We start from the raw sequence: 16,840 nt of genomic DNA on the forward strand, positions 1-16,840 counted from the left end.
TTACTTATCTCTCTCCAAAGCTCTAAGTGTTGTTTCTCTCTGGTGCTCTATTCCTCTGTTATCAGCATGTGTCACTTTTGACAAGTTCTCCAACACATGAGATAAGATTAGCTGCAAATTTGTGTAGGGGAGGGAGCTTAGAGGGGGATAAGCAGGTAGCTTGTCTATTCAGACTACAGCTCTGTATGTTCCTTCCTTCCTCTGTCTATGTGGAGGGGGTGTGTCCCTTTCCTCCATTCAGCTCTCAAACAGTGTAAGTCCAGTCTCCCCACCCTTCCCTATGTGTTTCTGAAAGAGGAAGAAAGATTTTTAACACAATCTGCACTTTTCATAGAGTGTAGAATGGGGAAGACAGTATATGCAAGTAAAACTTATGTAGGAGGATTTGTTTCATCTCTTGGTATTATCTGAGGCTATTCCCTTCACTGGGTATATGTGAGGGTTTACAACCACTTTAACACAAAGCAAGATTTCCATTTAAAAAAAAAAAAATTGCAATTAGTTTGCACTTTATTAAAAGAAGACTTCATTGATTATATGCTGTCATGTGGTTCTCTAAAAAAAGAAATGATATAGAGCAGCCTTTCTCAACCTTCATACCCCAAAGGAACCCTTGAAAATAGTTTCAGGTTTCAGAGAAACCTTGCTAGACTCCATTCATTGGTGGTCAGCGGGAAAGATGCTCCTTATATTGTTGGCTAGTGTTAAGAATGCCTATCTTACAGTAGTGGTCAGAATGCTATCCTTATAGCGGATCTTCACTGTCTTTAATTTTCCGCACATTTGTGCAGTTTTCAGATACCTTGCATTGTATGTTACCAGTAGTAGCTTCTTAAAATTTTCTTGGGGGAGAGGACTACTCTGTACCAGTACCCAGGGGAAATGAAATCCACTATTGTGTACCGATGCGACAGCCCATTAAGAATACAATGATTAAAGGTGGACCTTCAATCTTTATACAGATAATTGCAGAGCAAACTGTCCTCTATGGGAAGCAGTGTTTAAGGGATGGTGTGACTACTTTCATCATGGCTTAAGGAATAATTAAATCCTGTTTAACAAGGTTAGGTAATTTCTGTGATTATTTTTATAGCTACTGTGTGATCTATTTAAAGCAGAGTTTCACACGAGGGAAGCTTTGAATTACAGCAGTAGATCTTAAAGGCATTTGCTCTACCGTTCTTCTGTTCTTTTTTTTAATTTCCCTGGTTGCATGGTCTAAATGTTCTTAACATCTTGTTATACACAGGTGTTCATTTCTGAACTTTTTATATCCTATCCCATTTTCCTTGCTCCCCCAGTGTATTGTGGTTGTGGTGCTGCACTGTTTTATTGCCTTTCAGGAAAGTGCTAACCATGTTATTAATTTGCATAAAGAGTGTCTTAATGTGTAAGTAATTGGACACAATTAATTTGTTTCAGCTCAGTAGAAGCCGTCTCTCAGTCAGCTCTTGGTTTTTGTTGTTTTTTGTTTTAACCTGTGTATATGGAGAGCCATTTGGCCAAACAACATCCTTTCAAATCCTGCTGTTACCCAAAGTAATAGAGACAATAGCCTAATGTTGTCAAATGTCTGTTTTAGCAACTTTGTTGTTGTTTTGTGGATTATAAACTCCAGCATACCTTCTGAACCAGTACTTTGTGTACTTAAGTGATTTTTTATACTTCTCAAAGTAAAGGAATTATTTTTGTCCAGAGTTTGGCAAATGTAGATACTGTATTTTCTGGCGTATAAGACTACTTTTGAATCTCAAAAAAATCCCCCAAAAATGGGAGGTCGTCTTATACGCAGAGTATAATATCTCCAAGGTAACCTAAGTATGAGTATTACCGGTAGATCATGTAATAGGGGGGTCATCTTATACGCCCAGTCGTCTTATACGCCGGAAAACACGGTATGTTAATAAAACTGTACTAAATATAGGCCTGTCAGTTCTAGCTTTTATACTAATCTCCAATATCTTCAGTAATTGCTGAGGACTGATCCAGTCCATATTATACAGTCCAGTATAACACGCTAAATGCCTTTTTTTTTTTTTGAAGGGCACTCTAATGAACCCAGCCAAAACCCCCCTTCACATCACAAGCACCCTTTAGAGCACAGCTTACCCTTTATATCAGTGTCCACAGTCCCCCTTTTTAGCACAGCCCCCTGTACATTACAGTGCCCCTTAACAGTGCAGTTCCAATTACATCACACTGTAAAGGGCAGTGATGAAAAAAAGGGACCAGCACTCTAAAAGGGTAATGATTACAGTGCCCCTTTACAGCATAATCCCCTTTAAATTACTGTGTGTCTTTACATTACAGTGCCACTAGAAATCACAGCCCCCCCCCCCCCAATTACAGTGCCCCTTGCAGTCGTGCCCCCCTTTTCTCTCTAGCATCACTTCTCCCTTTCAATCTCTGCCTTCCCTGCACAGTCCAACCTTCAGCAGGGCATGTAGGTAGTTTTCAGCCTCTGTGTCCTTTCCCAACTAATCACGTTATCAAGAGCCCGTTGGAGGACACACAGGCTAAGTGGCAGGGCTGTACAAAAGGAGGTGAGCAGCAACCACAGTCCGTGATAGTCCTGTCCTGTCGTCGCTCACCTCCTGCTGTATGGCCCGGCTATCAACAGGAAGTGAATTAGCTACCTTACCGCAATGCATGGCAATTTCTGAATGTAATGTATGATTCCTTCTCTGAGTCGCCAATCGAACGGGCGAGCTGGTAGAAGCACTGCAGGGCAGCGGGAGGGAGTGGGTGGGCACCCCCACCCCTGGGAGGGAGTGGGTGGCCACCCACCCCCTCCTGCTACCTGTAAGAACAATCAAGCGGCTGTTCATAAGGTGCAGGGAATCACGGGCTGAAAAAAATTATATCTAATAGATGCCTGAAGCTGCAGGCATCATTCAGATATTCCCACTCAAAGCCCAGGACATCATATAACGTACTGCGGCATGAAAGTGGTTAACCAGGGTTCTGTGTTACCCTAGGGTTCCTCCAATATTTTCTACCCAGATAGCAAGCAATTGTGCTGAAAGTCTGAAAATGACTTGCTAAGCTATTGGTAGACTTGCCAGGCTTTACAAGTTTTTTGCACAACTGCAGCAACTCCGCATTGCACGACTCCAGATCACCTTTTTTGCAAACATTTTGCAAGTCTGTTGTAAGTTCTGGTTCACTTATGTTGTGCAATAGTCATCCCACCACAGGGGGGGTCACTGAGACTTGCAGAGCTCTTGCTGTAGATTTACCACTGCCACTTTGATCTTGCTAGAGACTTGTGAAAAATTATTGGTGTTAATCACCAAAAATACCTGCGCTATGGATTAATATATTTATACGTGTAATGTGAATTACCAAATAGGTATGTGGAGTGTGCCAACAAGTGAGCAGCAACGTAAATGTGAAAAAATAAACTTATACAAAAATAACCACGCTCAAACAAGTGACATACCATATATAAAAAATTCCATGTATAAATAAACAATAAATAATTCATGAATAGATGAATGAATATATAGACCATCAATCAATCAGTGCAAAAATATGTGAAAAAGTGAATAGTGGTACATAAAAAGTCTCTGGTGTAGAAAAGCCACAAAGATATCCCAAACTCAGGAAAGTCCTTTAGGAAAGCACTACTGTTGTTCACCCAGATACAGATCACCTTCACCTTCATTCTTCCCAGTGTGTACAAAATACCGCTTACCAGAATTATCAGACCCCTTGATTATAGGGGGTCAGATAAAGCAATGATCTCACTCAATTAATTGGACAAGGCGGTATTCTGTTGTAAGACACCACCATATTTCATAACTCCAGCTGGTATAAATAGGGTCACTCTCCTTTCAGATGTATTAATCAGCCCGTTTGATTATATCCATAAGGACCAAGAGAATATGTAGAGACAAAAAAAGGGGCTTTCATGGCGTAGTATCAGCAATATATATATATATATATATATATATATATACAAACCGATCAGCCATAACTTAACCCCTTTATGTCTAAGGGGTAAAAACAAATCTTAATTCCTTAGCACAATTTTGCAACTTTAACTTGTGTTAGTAAAACCATGCATATCATCACAACTACTTTGTGCATCCAGGTGGATTATACCTTGTTTATTTCAAAACAAATTAGGCTTTCATTTGGTAGTAAATAGTTATGGATATCTCCTGATTTTTTTTTTTCTTTTATTATCGATGGAAAACTGGCTCAAAGTAGTAAAAAAAATCACGTCTTTTAAATTTAGCTGTGTATTTCTTGTTGCTTCCATAACCTACCACCAAAGAACAACCCAAAATAAATTCCCCTGCTCCTGCTGATCGCAGCGATACCACATATGTGTATGTTATTTATTGTTTGTACCCGTAGTACAGCCAAGAAACAATAATGCTCATTTTGCTTTTTTTTTGCCCTACCTAAAACACACTGACACTAAGGCGCGGTTCACACTGATGAGTATGAGTATGAGTACTGGCAGTTTGATGCCTATTTTTGATGTGGAATAAATATACTCCTGTTTGATTTCATTTCGGAGTGCGGTTATCTTCTTTTTGATCTAGCGGTTCACACTGCCCCGACTTGGGATCAGACTTGTTAGACCCCCAAGTAACGTGACATGTAAAACCCATTTTAGTCAATGAAAGCTTTCCTAATTAGCACTACTGAAGTAGCTTTGACATTAGAAAAGATTCCTGTACTACTTCAAGGCGACTTCTAGCTGACTTGTTCCCGTAGACTTTAATGAATGTCACCTCCAAGTCAGATCCTCATCTATATTCATGTGATTTGGATCCAACATTACAGGAGAATTACCGTATTTTCCGGCGTATAAGACGACTGGGCGTATAAGACGACCCCCCTAATTTTCAAGTTAAAACATAGGTTTTGGGCTATACTCGCCGTATAAGACTACCCCCTGCCGAAGCAAGGCAACACCATTGAAAAACATCAGATTTCCCATGGATCTCCAAGGTACCCCAAGTACTGTAATACATGTAATCTCTCATATTATCTCCAAGGTACCCTAAGTATAAGTATTACCAGTAGATGTAATCTCAAGACGCTGGCTGTGTGGGAATCCTGTACCGGTATACCGTATGTACTGTAGCTTCAGCTACATACAGTATACTGCGCTGAGCCAATCACAGTGAGCGATGTATTCTATTATTGAATGCAAAGCCTGCTCGGATTGGCAGAGTCAGAGAGGCGGGCTGATGTTACTCCGCCAATCCGAGCAGGCTTTGCATTCAATAATAGAATACATCGCTCTCCCTGATTGGCTCAGCGCGGTACACTGTATGTAGCCGAAGCTACGGTACATACGGTATACCGGTACAGGATTCCCACACAGCCAGCGCCTTGAGTGATTACATCTACTGGTAATACTTATACTTAGGTTACCTTGGAGATATTATATTCGGCGTATAAGACGACCCCCCATTTTTGGGGGATTTTTTTGAGGTTCAAAAGTAGTCTTATACGCCAGAAAATACAGTACCCGGGCATTCCCTGAAGTTGCTTCAAAGTTGCTTCAAGTCGCAGTGAAGTCGCCTGGCAAAGCCACGCTGTAAGTTGCAAGACTTTTTAGTTTGGGGCAGTGTGAACCGAGCCTTACTGACCTTGAACTTTGACCCTTACTTGACCCAATCACTAACTCTGACACTGACCTAGATCAAACCTTGATCTAGATATGTTTTCTTTATTTTATTTTTTTTACACACACTTTTTTTTCCTTCCTGCAAGGAAAGAGAAAGATACATTGTATTTTTCTTTCCATTCAAAGAGCAAGAAACACAGGGGTGGGTTTCACGGTGACTAATCACTGTGGTAGCCAATCAGAGGCTACCACAGCAATCAGGTGACTCAGAATCGGGAGTTTCAGGTCGCGATCCTTATTACGGGGCCCTGGGCTCTTGGTGAGAGCCCAGTCTCTGTGCTTGGAGTGTGCTGTGCAGCGTGCTCCCAGTACAAAGGGCGATACGCATATATACCCACGGAAAAAAGCCCAGTGCAGTGTGGCCGCATATATGTGTTATGTCAGCTGGAAGGGGTGAATGACCACTGACAGGTTAAGTTAGAAACATTAATTATCTCATTACAATGGCATCTGAAAGTAGGTGGAATATATTAGGCAGCAAGTTAACATGTTGTCCCTGAAGTTGATGTGTTGAAAGCAGCAAAAATGGGCATTGCAGTTTGTTGGGTATAGGGCTTCATAACTGCAGACTGGTCAGGGTGCCATGCTGACCCGTGTACAAAGCCAAAAATGCCTACAATGGGCACATGAGCTTTAAAGCTGGACCACAGAACAATAGAAAAAGGTGGTCTGGTCTGATGAATAACATTTCTTTTAAATCATGTGGTTGTTTGGATGCATATACATTGCCTTCCTGGGGAAGAAATGGCATCAGGATGCAGAATCGGAAGAAGGCAACCTGGCAGAGGTAGTGTGATGGTTTGGGCAATGTTCTGCTGGGAAACCCTGGGTCCTGCCATTCATGTGGATGTTACTTGACACGTACCACTTACCTAAACATTGTTGCTGACCAAGTACACCCTTCATGGAAACCCTAAATTGTAGTGGTCTATTTCAGAAGGATAATGTGCCCTGACTCTAAAAAAATTGGTTCAACAATGGTTTGAGGAACACAACAAAGAGTTTGAGATGTCCTTCAAATTCTCCAAATTTTAATCCAATTGAGCATGTGCTGTAAAAACAAGTCCAAATCCATGGAGACCCCACCCCACAACTTACAGGACTTAAAGGATCTGATACAGCTGACAGCTTGGTGCCAGATATCACAGTATACCTTCAGAGGTCTTGTGGTGATTATGCCTCAACGAGTCAGGGCTGTTTTAGGCCCCTTTCACACATTCAAAGAAAAAAATGGATGAAGTTTACATCAGTTTGTCATCAGTTTTTAAATTCACCAGCTAGAATCCTTAACCACTTGAGTCTCGGAGCCATTTCCTCATGCAAAAATGGACCGTATATCTGTTTACATCCAATCCGTTTTTTTTTTTTTTTAACGGAGGAAAAATAGGCTTTAATCCTTTCCAAAAAAAACAAATATTAATGGAAGCGGATGGATGAAAAATAGAAAAGTGGTCTGCATGTGTGAAAAGGGCCTTTGTGGCAAAATGGGGACCTACTCAATATTAGGTGGGTGGTCATAAAGTTACGGTTGAGCAGTGTGTATGCATAGTATATATACCGTGTGTGTGAATAAATGTGTATATATATATGTATATACATTTTTTTTTTTAAGTTGAATAAAAATTGGATTATACTATTGATGCACAAAGAACGGTCCGCATGTTGCCCATCAGAACATCTGTTTGGCCACTTGATATGTTCAACTGCAAAGCTTAGGTTCCTTGCCTGGAAACACTACATTGATGTTTCATGTTTGCCAGAGCAGGGGCTGTGTATTCAGTTTTTTACCTGCAGCTCTGTAAAACTTCAATATTCAGCACATGTGCCACTTGCACCTAGCAGCTGTTCATTGATGCGGCAGCATCTAATATTAGTAAAGAGTGGCATACTATACAGATCTCACTGCCCCACTGTTGTAAAATATCATAAAACTGTGATAATTGCACCGCAGGTGGCCAATCTAGGCAGCACAGTTTAGATGTTGTAAGTGATTTACATAGCAAATAAATTAGAAACCAAACAAATTAATTTGCATGTCAAGTGGGACCTAAAGTTGTATAAATATGTGCATAAATGCACTTTATATACAGTATAAATTAGTTTGTACAAGATCATGTCGTCCTTGCCAGCTACTTCTTCCCAGTAACCCCTTTCGTTGACAGTGGTAGGCTTTGAAAATGTATCCCTGGAAATATTGTTTCTGAAATGTCTGACGTTGCCAATTACGATTCCCTTTTTACCAGTCATCTCTTACCACTATTTCACATTATCAAAGCCTATTTAAACATAGTATTTGTAAAAAGGATCATTGTTGGGAACTTAGGTGTACTGTTTAAGCAGCAAAAGGTCCCTGTGAAATTAGGGATGCACCGAAATGAAAATTCTGGGCTGAAACAGAAACCGAAAATTCAGGATGCCCTTGGCCGAAAATCGAAACCGAAAATTACTTTTTTCCCCTACGTGATTTTATGTATATCATGACACATAATATGTTGTTCCTATCCGCAGTGGCCATACAGTAGAAGATGGAGGGAGGAGGTGGGTGGAGCCAGAGAGTCAGTAATAGGCACGGAGGAGGACGAGGAAGATCCTCCTCTGCTCTGCATGCTGGGTCCTCCTCTCGGCCTCGCTTTCCTCTCAGGACCGTGACGTCACTGGTTGCTAGACGCCAGGCGGCTGGCAATTCTAGCAACCAGTCTAGCACAGGGCAGGAGAGGAGGTACAAACAGTGGGTCTCGGGTGCCGGCCGCGGCCGGTCACGCACCATATAAGTTAAAGTGAAAGCTGCTGCTGCGGCAACCATTAATTTTCGGCATATATGACCCGTTTTTGGCCAAAATGGGATAGGCCCATTTTCGGCCGAAAATTTCAGCTGCCGAAATTTCCGTGCACCACTATGGGAAAGGATTATTATTTGTAACTAATTTGTATAAATATATATTGTATATACCGTAAATGCAGTCAACAGTAAAATACACATGCAAGAGAAGATTTCCCATAAAGTGTAGTTAAACTCAAGTTTAAAAAAAACCTTGCTGTGAGGTAGGGTTTATTGCAGAAAAAACAGTATATGTCTCATGTCTAATAAAAAGCCTTACCTGTCAGCAATGTTTGTTTTGTGAATATACACTGAGCCACACATGTGCAGCTCAGTGTACAATTAGGAAGAATGTACATGCGCATGCGTGGTTCATTGTATAATCTCTGCATCTGCCGGGTGCTGGGATGAAAGAACATCAGTGTACATGCATGGCTCAGTGAATAAACCCAGCATTTGCTACGTGCTGGGATGAATTAACTTCAGTTTGTATGTGCAATATTTAGGTTACCTCAGGCCAGCCAATCTTGATGGTCAAATACACTGAACCGAAAAATAAAAAGATCAGTCAAAGATGTCAGCAGCCTCAATGGAGTGACAGGGTACATCATAGGCATTGCAGCACTGAAGCGGGGCGCTATGGCAGGTATCTCTGCCATAATGTGCAAATATGCTGTGCATACTAGCACATTCTAGCAAAAACACTGGGCACTGGGAGCAGCAGTGGAGTTTAATTGCAGTCATTAAACTTCATTATTGTCACACCCACCACTGCTCTATAAATTATGGCTTTAAACTGTGGAGAAGCACTGACTCATTTTGTATGAGCACATGGATTTATAAGCCCACAAACTGCATCATTTCTGAGTTGCTGAGCCTAATTGGAACACTGCTTCTACCTTCATGTTAAGCCTTCATTATTACATTTAGCACCATGCCTTGTCATTTTGGCCTTTTTTGTTACTAAGTGCATTGGGGAAAAGCAGGTGCACTCTAAGACCCCTTTCACACTTAGTCGCCTTTCAGGCACTTTCACGCTAAAAAAAAAAGCTACTGAAAAGCTCAATAAAACGTATTTTCATTAAAATCTATAAATGCTTTCACACTGGGGCGGTGCGCTGGCGGAGCATGTTTGGAGCGCTAAAAAAAGCGCCTGAAAAGCAACCCTCTCCATTAAAATGAATAGGAAGCTCCTCAAAAGTGCCTGAAAAGCGCTTCAGAAGCACCTTAATGGTTCTTTTGAGTCATGTGACCTTCAAAAAAATCGCACTATGTGTTGCACATGCCTCATCAATGAAACAAAAAACTTCCTTTATATTCCTGAACTAAGCCAAATCCTCCTTTGCTTGTTCCTAACATGCTTTCCATCCCAGACATGGCAGCTAACATTTGAGGGGGGGGGGGGGGTTGCATCAGTGGCAGTCCTGCCGATCCAGAAAGCAGTGGGCAGGACTAAAGCTGGCCATAGATGGAGCGATTTTCTTTCCTGCAACCACAGGTTTAGTCAGTGTTGATGGGGGGAATTTCTCCCACGAAGCTATTGTGTTCTCCCGGCAGAGGGGCGGGGGAGCAGTCCTGGCTGGGAGAACATGGAGTGATTAGTGCTAGCGGCTAAAGCTGCTGTCAATAATTGCATGAAAAATCCATCAGACTGGTTGTATGATCAACTTGGGTACAATAAGCCTGGCCATACATGGTTCTAATCTCCGCCGGTCCCTGCTGAACTGACCGAGGTTCGAATCGTCTATGGGTCTATGGCTGGCTTAAGTGTGGCCAGATGCTCGCTGACATGCTACAGGATTGTCAGTCAGCAGTGACAATGATGGTAGTCACTCTCCCTGCAACATTTTTTTTATTCTACTGTACTGCAAGCAGACAAAGCCTACATGATTGGGGCAACATTGCCCTGAATACCGATGCACTGTAGTATCGTTACCATGCCATCAAAAGAAGCCACATTAGGTGGAGCTAGGTATTGGCGGAGCTTTGCAGGGGTACTAAGAAAAAACTATAAATTCAGATGCACTTATAATCAATTGTTTCAGCACTTTTTTTTAAAATAGGGGGCCATAGTTCTACTTTCATAGTTTAACAGAGAATATATTTTCTCCTTGGCTGCCTCAGTCAGATTGCCCTAGCATTTCTGAACTAGGACATAAAGACTAAGATTATGTAAAAAAATATTTTTTTAAATCATCACAAGGCATATTACCTACTATCAATGTGCTTTATTACTTGTGCTGCTGTCTGCAGATTGAATATTGCAGATACTTGAAATCTTCTGATCCCCCCCCCTCCCCTGCCACCATAATGTTCAAGTGCCATTGGGGGTTAATAGAGCCAAAGGACACATGACAGGCACTCACCAAGAGTGCCCACTATGTCTGCGCTTTCCTCCCCCTCCTTCATTCATAGAAGCTGTACTATAGGTTCTGTGAATGAAAAAGAATCTATGAATGGAAGGGGCTTACCATTCAGTCACCCACCTGTCTTCCATTCATAGATCATTTTAATTTATAGAAGCTATAGTATAGCTTCTATAAATGGAGTAGGTGGGCAGAAAGGGTGAGGCATATTGAATGCCTGTCACAGGTCCCTTGGCCTCATTAACCCTCACGGCACTGAAAGATTGTTGCAGGGAGGATCTGAGGATGGAAGATTTCAGCTAAATCTGCAGCCAGCAGCACAAGAGACATGCAAATGACTCTAAGTAATGTCCCTTGTGCTGATTTTTTTAAAAATACATTTTGACTAAACTTTAATTGAAACAATCTAAATGAAGAATATTCTAGACAATGGGATCTATATATTCCACTGCATAACTAAATGGATAAGTTGAGTGTTCCAAGATTCTTATTGATAAGAAGTTATGGAGGTGGAGAAAACACATGAGAAAATGGCTGAAACAGTTTATGATGCAGTTATTTTGTTTGCGAACAAAGTAAACACGAGTGAACTGGATATTTTTTTTTCTCTCAGGCTGATGAAACATGCAAGTGCAATGGCTGGAAAAATCCAAATCCTCCCCCCACACCACCAAGAATGGATCTTCAGCAGACTGTTGTCAGCCTCACTGAGCCATGCCGTAGCTGTTCACACACTCTTGGTAAGGCAGCACCTTTTTTCTCTTTATAAGCCAATCTGCATAAACATGCTTGTTATCCTCATTGCTTTGTTTTTGTTTGGGGCTTCAGTTTATTCACACTACTGTCTAAAAGCAAATACAATACATGAATTTTAACTAAATTGGCTGTGTGTGATTCCGGTAGGGCCATTAAACTGTAAGCCCATGGGGCTAAGGACCTCTGTAATGATTCAGTATTCTCGGGGGAACACATTGTAGAAAAAAAGTGCTATTAATTACGTGTTGCATTGTTAATGATAAAGTTCACGTGTGAACTGCTAACTCGCATAAACAAAAAGCTTGTGTTTGTCTGGAGTATATAAATCTTAAATATAAGGAATTTCTTAGTAGTTCATTTCTAAAATCGAATTATTGGTAGAATAAAAGAAAAATGCATATGATGCGTTAACAAAGTCCCTCCATAGCATTCTCATTATCTGTCATCATGACAGAGGATCAATTATGCCACTAAAAGTGACAGTTACATGGGTTGGTACAAGCCATATAACCCTGTTGAAGTGGTCACAAGGTCAGCTTTGTTCATGAAGTTTAGGCCCCATTAACAGTTGGGCGATCTGGTATCATGAGCAAAATTGCACAATTCTTTCCTAGATTCCAAATCGTTGGCAAAACGTACAATGCGGTGTAATTTTGCCACAGTTGTCGTGCCACAAAACACGCGGGAATTGTGGCCAAACGTGTGTATAAATACACGCCTGGCTCAGGGCCAGAATGTGGTCACTGAGTGTCTTTGACGCAACAAATGGGGGCCTTCACCTTTTTTTAGAAGACAAAAGAAAAGGTATTGTTTAAAAATAAAGCTAGAATTAGGGTTTATTTTATCTTTTATTTAACGTCTAAGTTTACAACTACATGTATATCTGTATATCTAAGATTACTCTGCCCACAAGGTAACGGTGCTCCACATTTTCACAGCAGAATGAACAACATTGTCACCCTGTTAAAGGAAATGCAAAACATAATAAATCTATTAGCAGGATCAACAGGTAATAAAAAAAGGGGTTCGGGAGGACTCACAAAAAAAAACTCAGGTGTTAATGCTACTGACAAACTGCATAGTTTAAGCAGTAGTAAACCAGCTGTGTTTTTTTTTTTTTTTTAAAACCTGCAAGGCAAAGTTCTAATGTGCTAATATGCATTGCATACTAGCACATTATGTGAAACTTACCCTAAAACAATGCCCTCCAGTGGCACGCTGTCACTGCTGACAGGACTTCCATCTTGACCCGGTCTTCACCCAGGAGCCGCTGTTCACGGCACAGGGCTCTGAAGAAATGGCACAGTGTTATTTTTCTTATTTTTCATTACTTCTTGTCCAAATAACTGGTCTCCAAAGGAGAGCAATGGTAGCAAAAAATTGTCTCTAGCAGTTCTGTAAACTAAAACTGGAAAAAAAAAAAACATTTTGGCTAATCTTCAACTTTAATTTCTATTGCCATTTAGGATCATCACTTATAAAGTTAAAAAAACTCTTTAACAGTATGCTGTACGTTGAGAGCGAATTCCACAGTGACGTTACCGGGGCTTCACTAATAAATATCTCTTAAACGGTGCATGTTTAGAAGATATTTACTGTACCTATAGGTAAGCCTTACGATAGGCTTACCTAAAGGTAAAAATTGTCCATAGGAATTTACTCTGACTTTAATATCTGATTTTTCCCACAGTTACACTTTAAACACTTTTTCTATTGCTAATCTTGTTTTTCCCTGTTGCTTCCTTTTTTATCTTTTTTTTTTAGCCTCACACGTTTCCCATTTAGAGAATGTGTCGGAGGAGGAAATTAATAGACTTCTGGGAATCGCACTAGATGTAGAATATCTATTCACTTGTGTACACAAGGAAGAAGACGCTGATACTAAACAAGTCTATTTCTGTCTATTTAAGGTACTTAATACAATTCAGGGTAGGTTTAATGTTGATAGATACCTATTTATTGGGGCAAGGGAGATTAGTTGGTGTAATGGGAGATGGTTGTATTCGAAAGGTTAAGATAATCAAGTAATTATTTTTTTTAATTACTCTTTACACAAAGCTTTTAAGAAAATGCATTCTACAAATGGGGAAACCTGTGGTGGAAGGATCATTGGAAAGCCCTCCGTTTGAGAAGCCTAGCATTGAACAGGTAATTGCAGTTATAATTACTTTTTTCCTATTAGTTAAAATATATATATATACGACCCCCTAACTGATTGCCCCCTTTTAACTTTATTGTGCAGTGATTGTATCCTATAGGATATATATGCTGCCTGGGGCTTTGAAACATCTGTGCAGCAGCCTGCGGGAGAGGAGAGAATGGAATCCAGCAGCGCTGTGGGAAGAGAAGGGGGGCAGGGGAGCACAAAGGGGGGCCAGGGCAGTCGGGGGTGGTTGGGGCAATTACAATGCCCAATCTGTATCCCTGTATGGCTATCCATTCTCAAACTCATTCTCCTATTGGAAATCCAATCAGATATAAATTGGTGTCATCCTCCCTTCCATTTAATTGCCACAAAAACTGTTTAAGTTTTTAACAATATGTGGTACTATTTCAATACCATCATTTGTCGGTAACTGTCAAAGTATATAAAATCCCCACCATATATTAAATAACATTATAAAAAAGTATCTGTTTTTGAAAAAAGCAATGGGCCATATACCATACATCATACCCACCTATATCATAACACCCTTTAAGCACTTCCACCAAACAGCCAAATACAATTCTATTGTTAATATCACATATTAGTAATTGCTTGAACCCTTCTAAGGGGCTGTCTTTCCTTGGCACATTTTGTGATATTTGTTCAATTCTTCAGGAGAGTGTAGAAAGAACATCTGTATGAAAACATTGTATAAGACTTTGCATCAGTGGCAGAACTAGAATTACTATCACATCTGTACACATATTGAATAGTTTACCATCACTCACAGGTGTATTGTAACTATGCAGTGCAAGAGATTGGAAGGAATGCACAAGGACTAATGGCCCCTGCCCCACAAATGTGCCAATTATTGATAAAGCATAAACATGTATATCTAAAAAGTTTCACACATAATTGAACCATACTTTTTATTCCACACTTATCCCACATTGGCCTGTGGCTAGGTAATATCCTACCTGTCACTTTAAGTCCCATTCCAACCGACATATATATGGGTTGGGTCCTCAATATATAAAGAGAGAATCGTACAGTTCCAGCTAATCACTCATTAAATATTGTTTTAAAAAGATAATAAATATCAGTTGGTAATTAACTAGTGCTGGAGGTACTCCCAATAAATCCCAGTATAAGAAGGATGTTGTACCTAGCGTCAGTGATGTATATATTTAAATGTATGTATAAATTATATGTATATCTGGTATCTTCGCATGAAGTTTTTGTCCCCAGTGTGGAATCAGCCCTGTAACTGCTTCATCCTTGATCAATATATAATCCCATTTAGTTCATCTGGTATGTAATTCTTAGGCCTCATGCACAACGGCGTATTTATATATGCTGCTTTTTTTGGCAGAAAAAAGGCCTCTAGTGTTGCGTTTTTATGCGCATACGTATACACGTTTATGTGCGTACTGTGTTTAGATGTGTATGAGCGTAAACTCATTCTACTGACTACAATATTAATTTCATAGAATGAGGGAGACAGAAGGGCTTTCTGAGTGTAGCAAGTCAGTAACTTTATTAAAGGATAAGAAATGTTACTTACAAACTGGATAAAAAAGGAAGCATGTAGCGCTAGATAAGTCCACAGTAACACACTTCCAGGTCCATGGCCATGGTGTGTAGGAAAGCGGGGTCCCAGCTGTCAGAAGCCTTAAAGGTGTACACTGCTTCCGGTATCCTGGGGAATGCATGGTCCAGCGGACATGATGTCATGGCCTGGAGGTAATGCAGGGATGCGGGCGGCGATGCGTTTGCGGAGAATGCGCTCCTTCTTCAGGCCGTAGAGCACATGCTGGAAAAGGGCTATATATATATATATACATACATATATATATATATATATATATATATATATATATATATATCTATAGAATCTAATAAATTGTATATACACCAAAAAATGGTAAGCCATAAAGTTGTAAAATTGTGAGAAAGAAAACTGCACATAGATAAGATGTGTGAAATATGATATGATGGCACCTATGTTCTCCAATATAAGTATATCATAAATGCATGATAGGTACGCAGGTACTCTTATGGGCTTGAGAGAGGTACTCAAGTACTCTGATGGGTTTGAGACAGGTACTCTGATGGGCTGGAGACAGGTACTCGGGTACTCTGGGCTGGAGACAGGTACTCGAGTACTCTGTACTGCAGATAGGTACTCGAGTACTCTGGGCTGCAGATAGGTACTCGGGTACTCTGGGCTGCAGATAGGTACTCAGGTACTCTGGGCTGCAGATAGGTACTCAGATACTCTGGGCTGCAGATGGGTACTCTGGGCTGCAGATGGGTACTTGGGTAATCGGGGCTGCAGATTGGTACTTGGGTACTCTGGGCTGCAGATAGGTACTTGGGTACTCTGGGCTGCAGATAGGTACTCGGGTACTCTTGACTGGAGGCAGGTTCTCTTTATTTTGCAGGCAATCTCGGGACTGTTTTGAACTGTAATTGGTAACTCACTGTTACCAGATCTCTTCTACACACTGGATTAGTGTGTGGAAAAGAGAACCCAGTAATGGTGAGTTACAGCCATTTGCTGACATTTCTGACTGGCTATGATTGGGCACAGCCAGTCATGTAGTAAAGAGCCAATTTATTGGCTTTTTACCCTGATCGGGGATAGACTGTGTCCCGAGGGACACGCTTCATCCCCCATCGCCACGCTGCGTGCCCCCGGGGGCATGCACGAGCAGCGAGAACGCTGTGATTGGACACAGCCAGTCATGTGGTAAATAACCATTTTAATTGGCTTTTTACTCTGATCGGGGATGGGCTGTGTCCCGAGGGCCACACCTCCTCCCCAATTGCTGGGGTGCGCATGAGCCGAGAGAAAGGGCTAACCGTCATATGACACCCACCATTAGGGAGGAGATGTTCCTGCTGGCGTCATTTTACAATGCATCGGTAGGTAAGTGGTTAAAGGAGGATACCAACCTCAAGCTCCATATTAAGGCCACCAGGTGTCAAAGCGTTAAGAGTATGTATCCAAAAGATTTCCCTTTGGCAGAGGCGTTTGAAGTGCTCTGCCCTTGGGAAAGTACCTGAAATGGATTCTATTACTCATACAAAAGGCCTAG

The 16,840-nt window shown here is 41.0% G+C and overlaps 1 protein-coding gene across 7 annotated transcripts in view; it reads left to right on the forward strand.

Moving 5' to 3' along the window:
* The window catches only part of KAT2B (lysine acetyltransferase 2B), a 141,263-nt gene that overhangs the window by 44,392 nt on the left and 80,031 nt on the right, over positions 1-16,840 (forward strand). For all 7 annotated transcript variants that reach the window (XM_082259708.1, XM_082259703.1, XM_082259704.1 and 4 more), the window contains exons 2-4: positions 11,451-11,577; positions 13,358-13,503; positions 13,652-13,741. In XM_082259708.1, the coding sequence (XP_082115834.1) occupies positions 11,451-11,577; positions 13,358-13,503; positions 13,652-13,741 (363 nt within the window). The remainder of the gene's footprint in view (positions 1-11,450; positions 11,578-13,357; positions 13,504-13,651; positions 13,742-16,840) is intronic.

Source organism: Pelophylax lessonae, assembly GCF_965119305.1.
Source record: "Pelophylax lessonae genome assembly, chromosome: 5".
In the NCBI taxonomy this organism is placed as follows: Eukaryota; Metazoa; Chordata; class Amphibia; order Anura; family Ranidae; genus Pelophylax; species Pelophylax lessonae.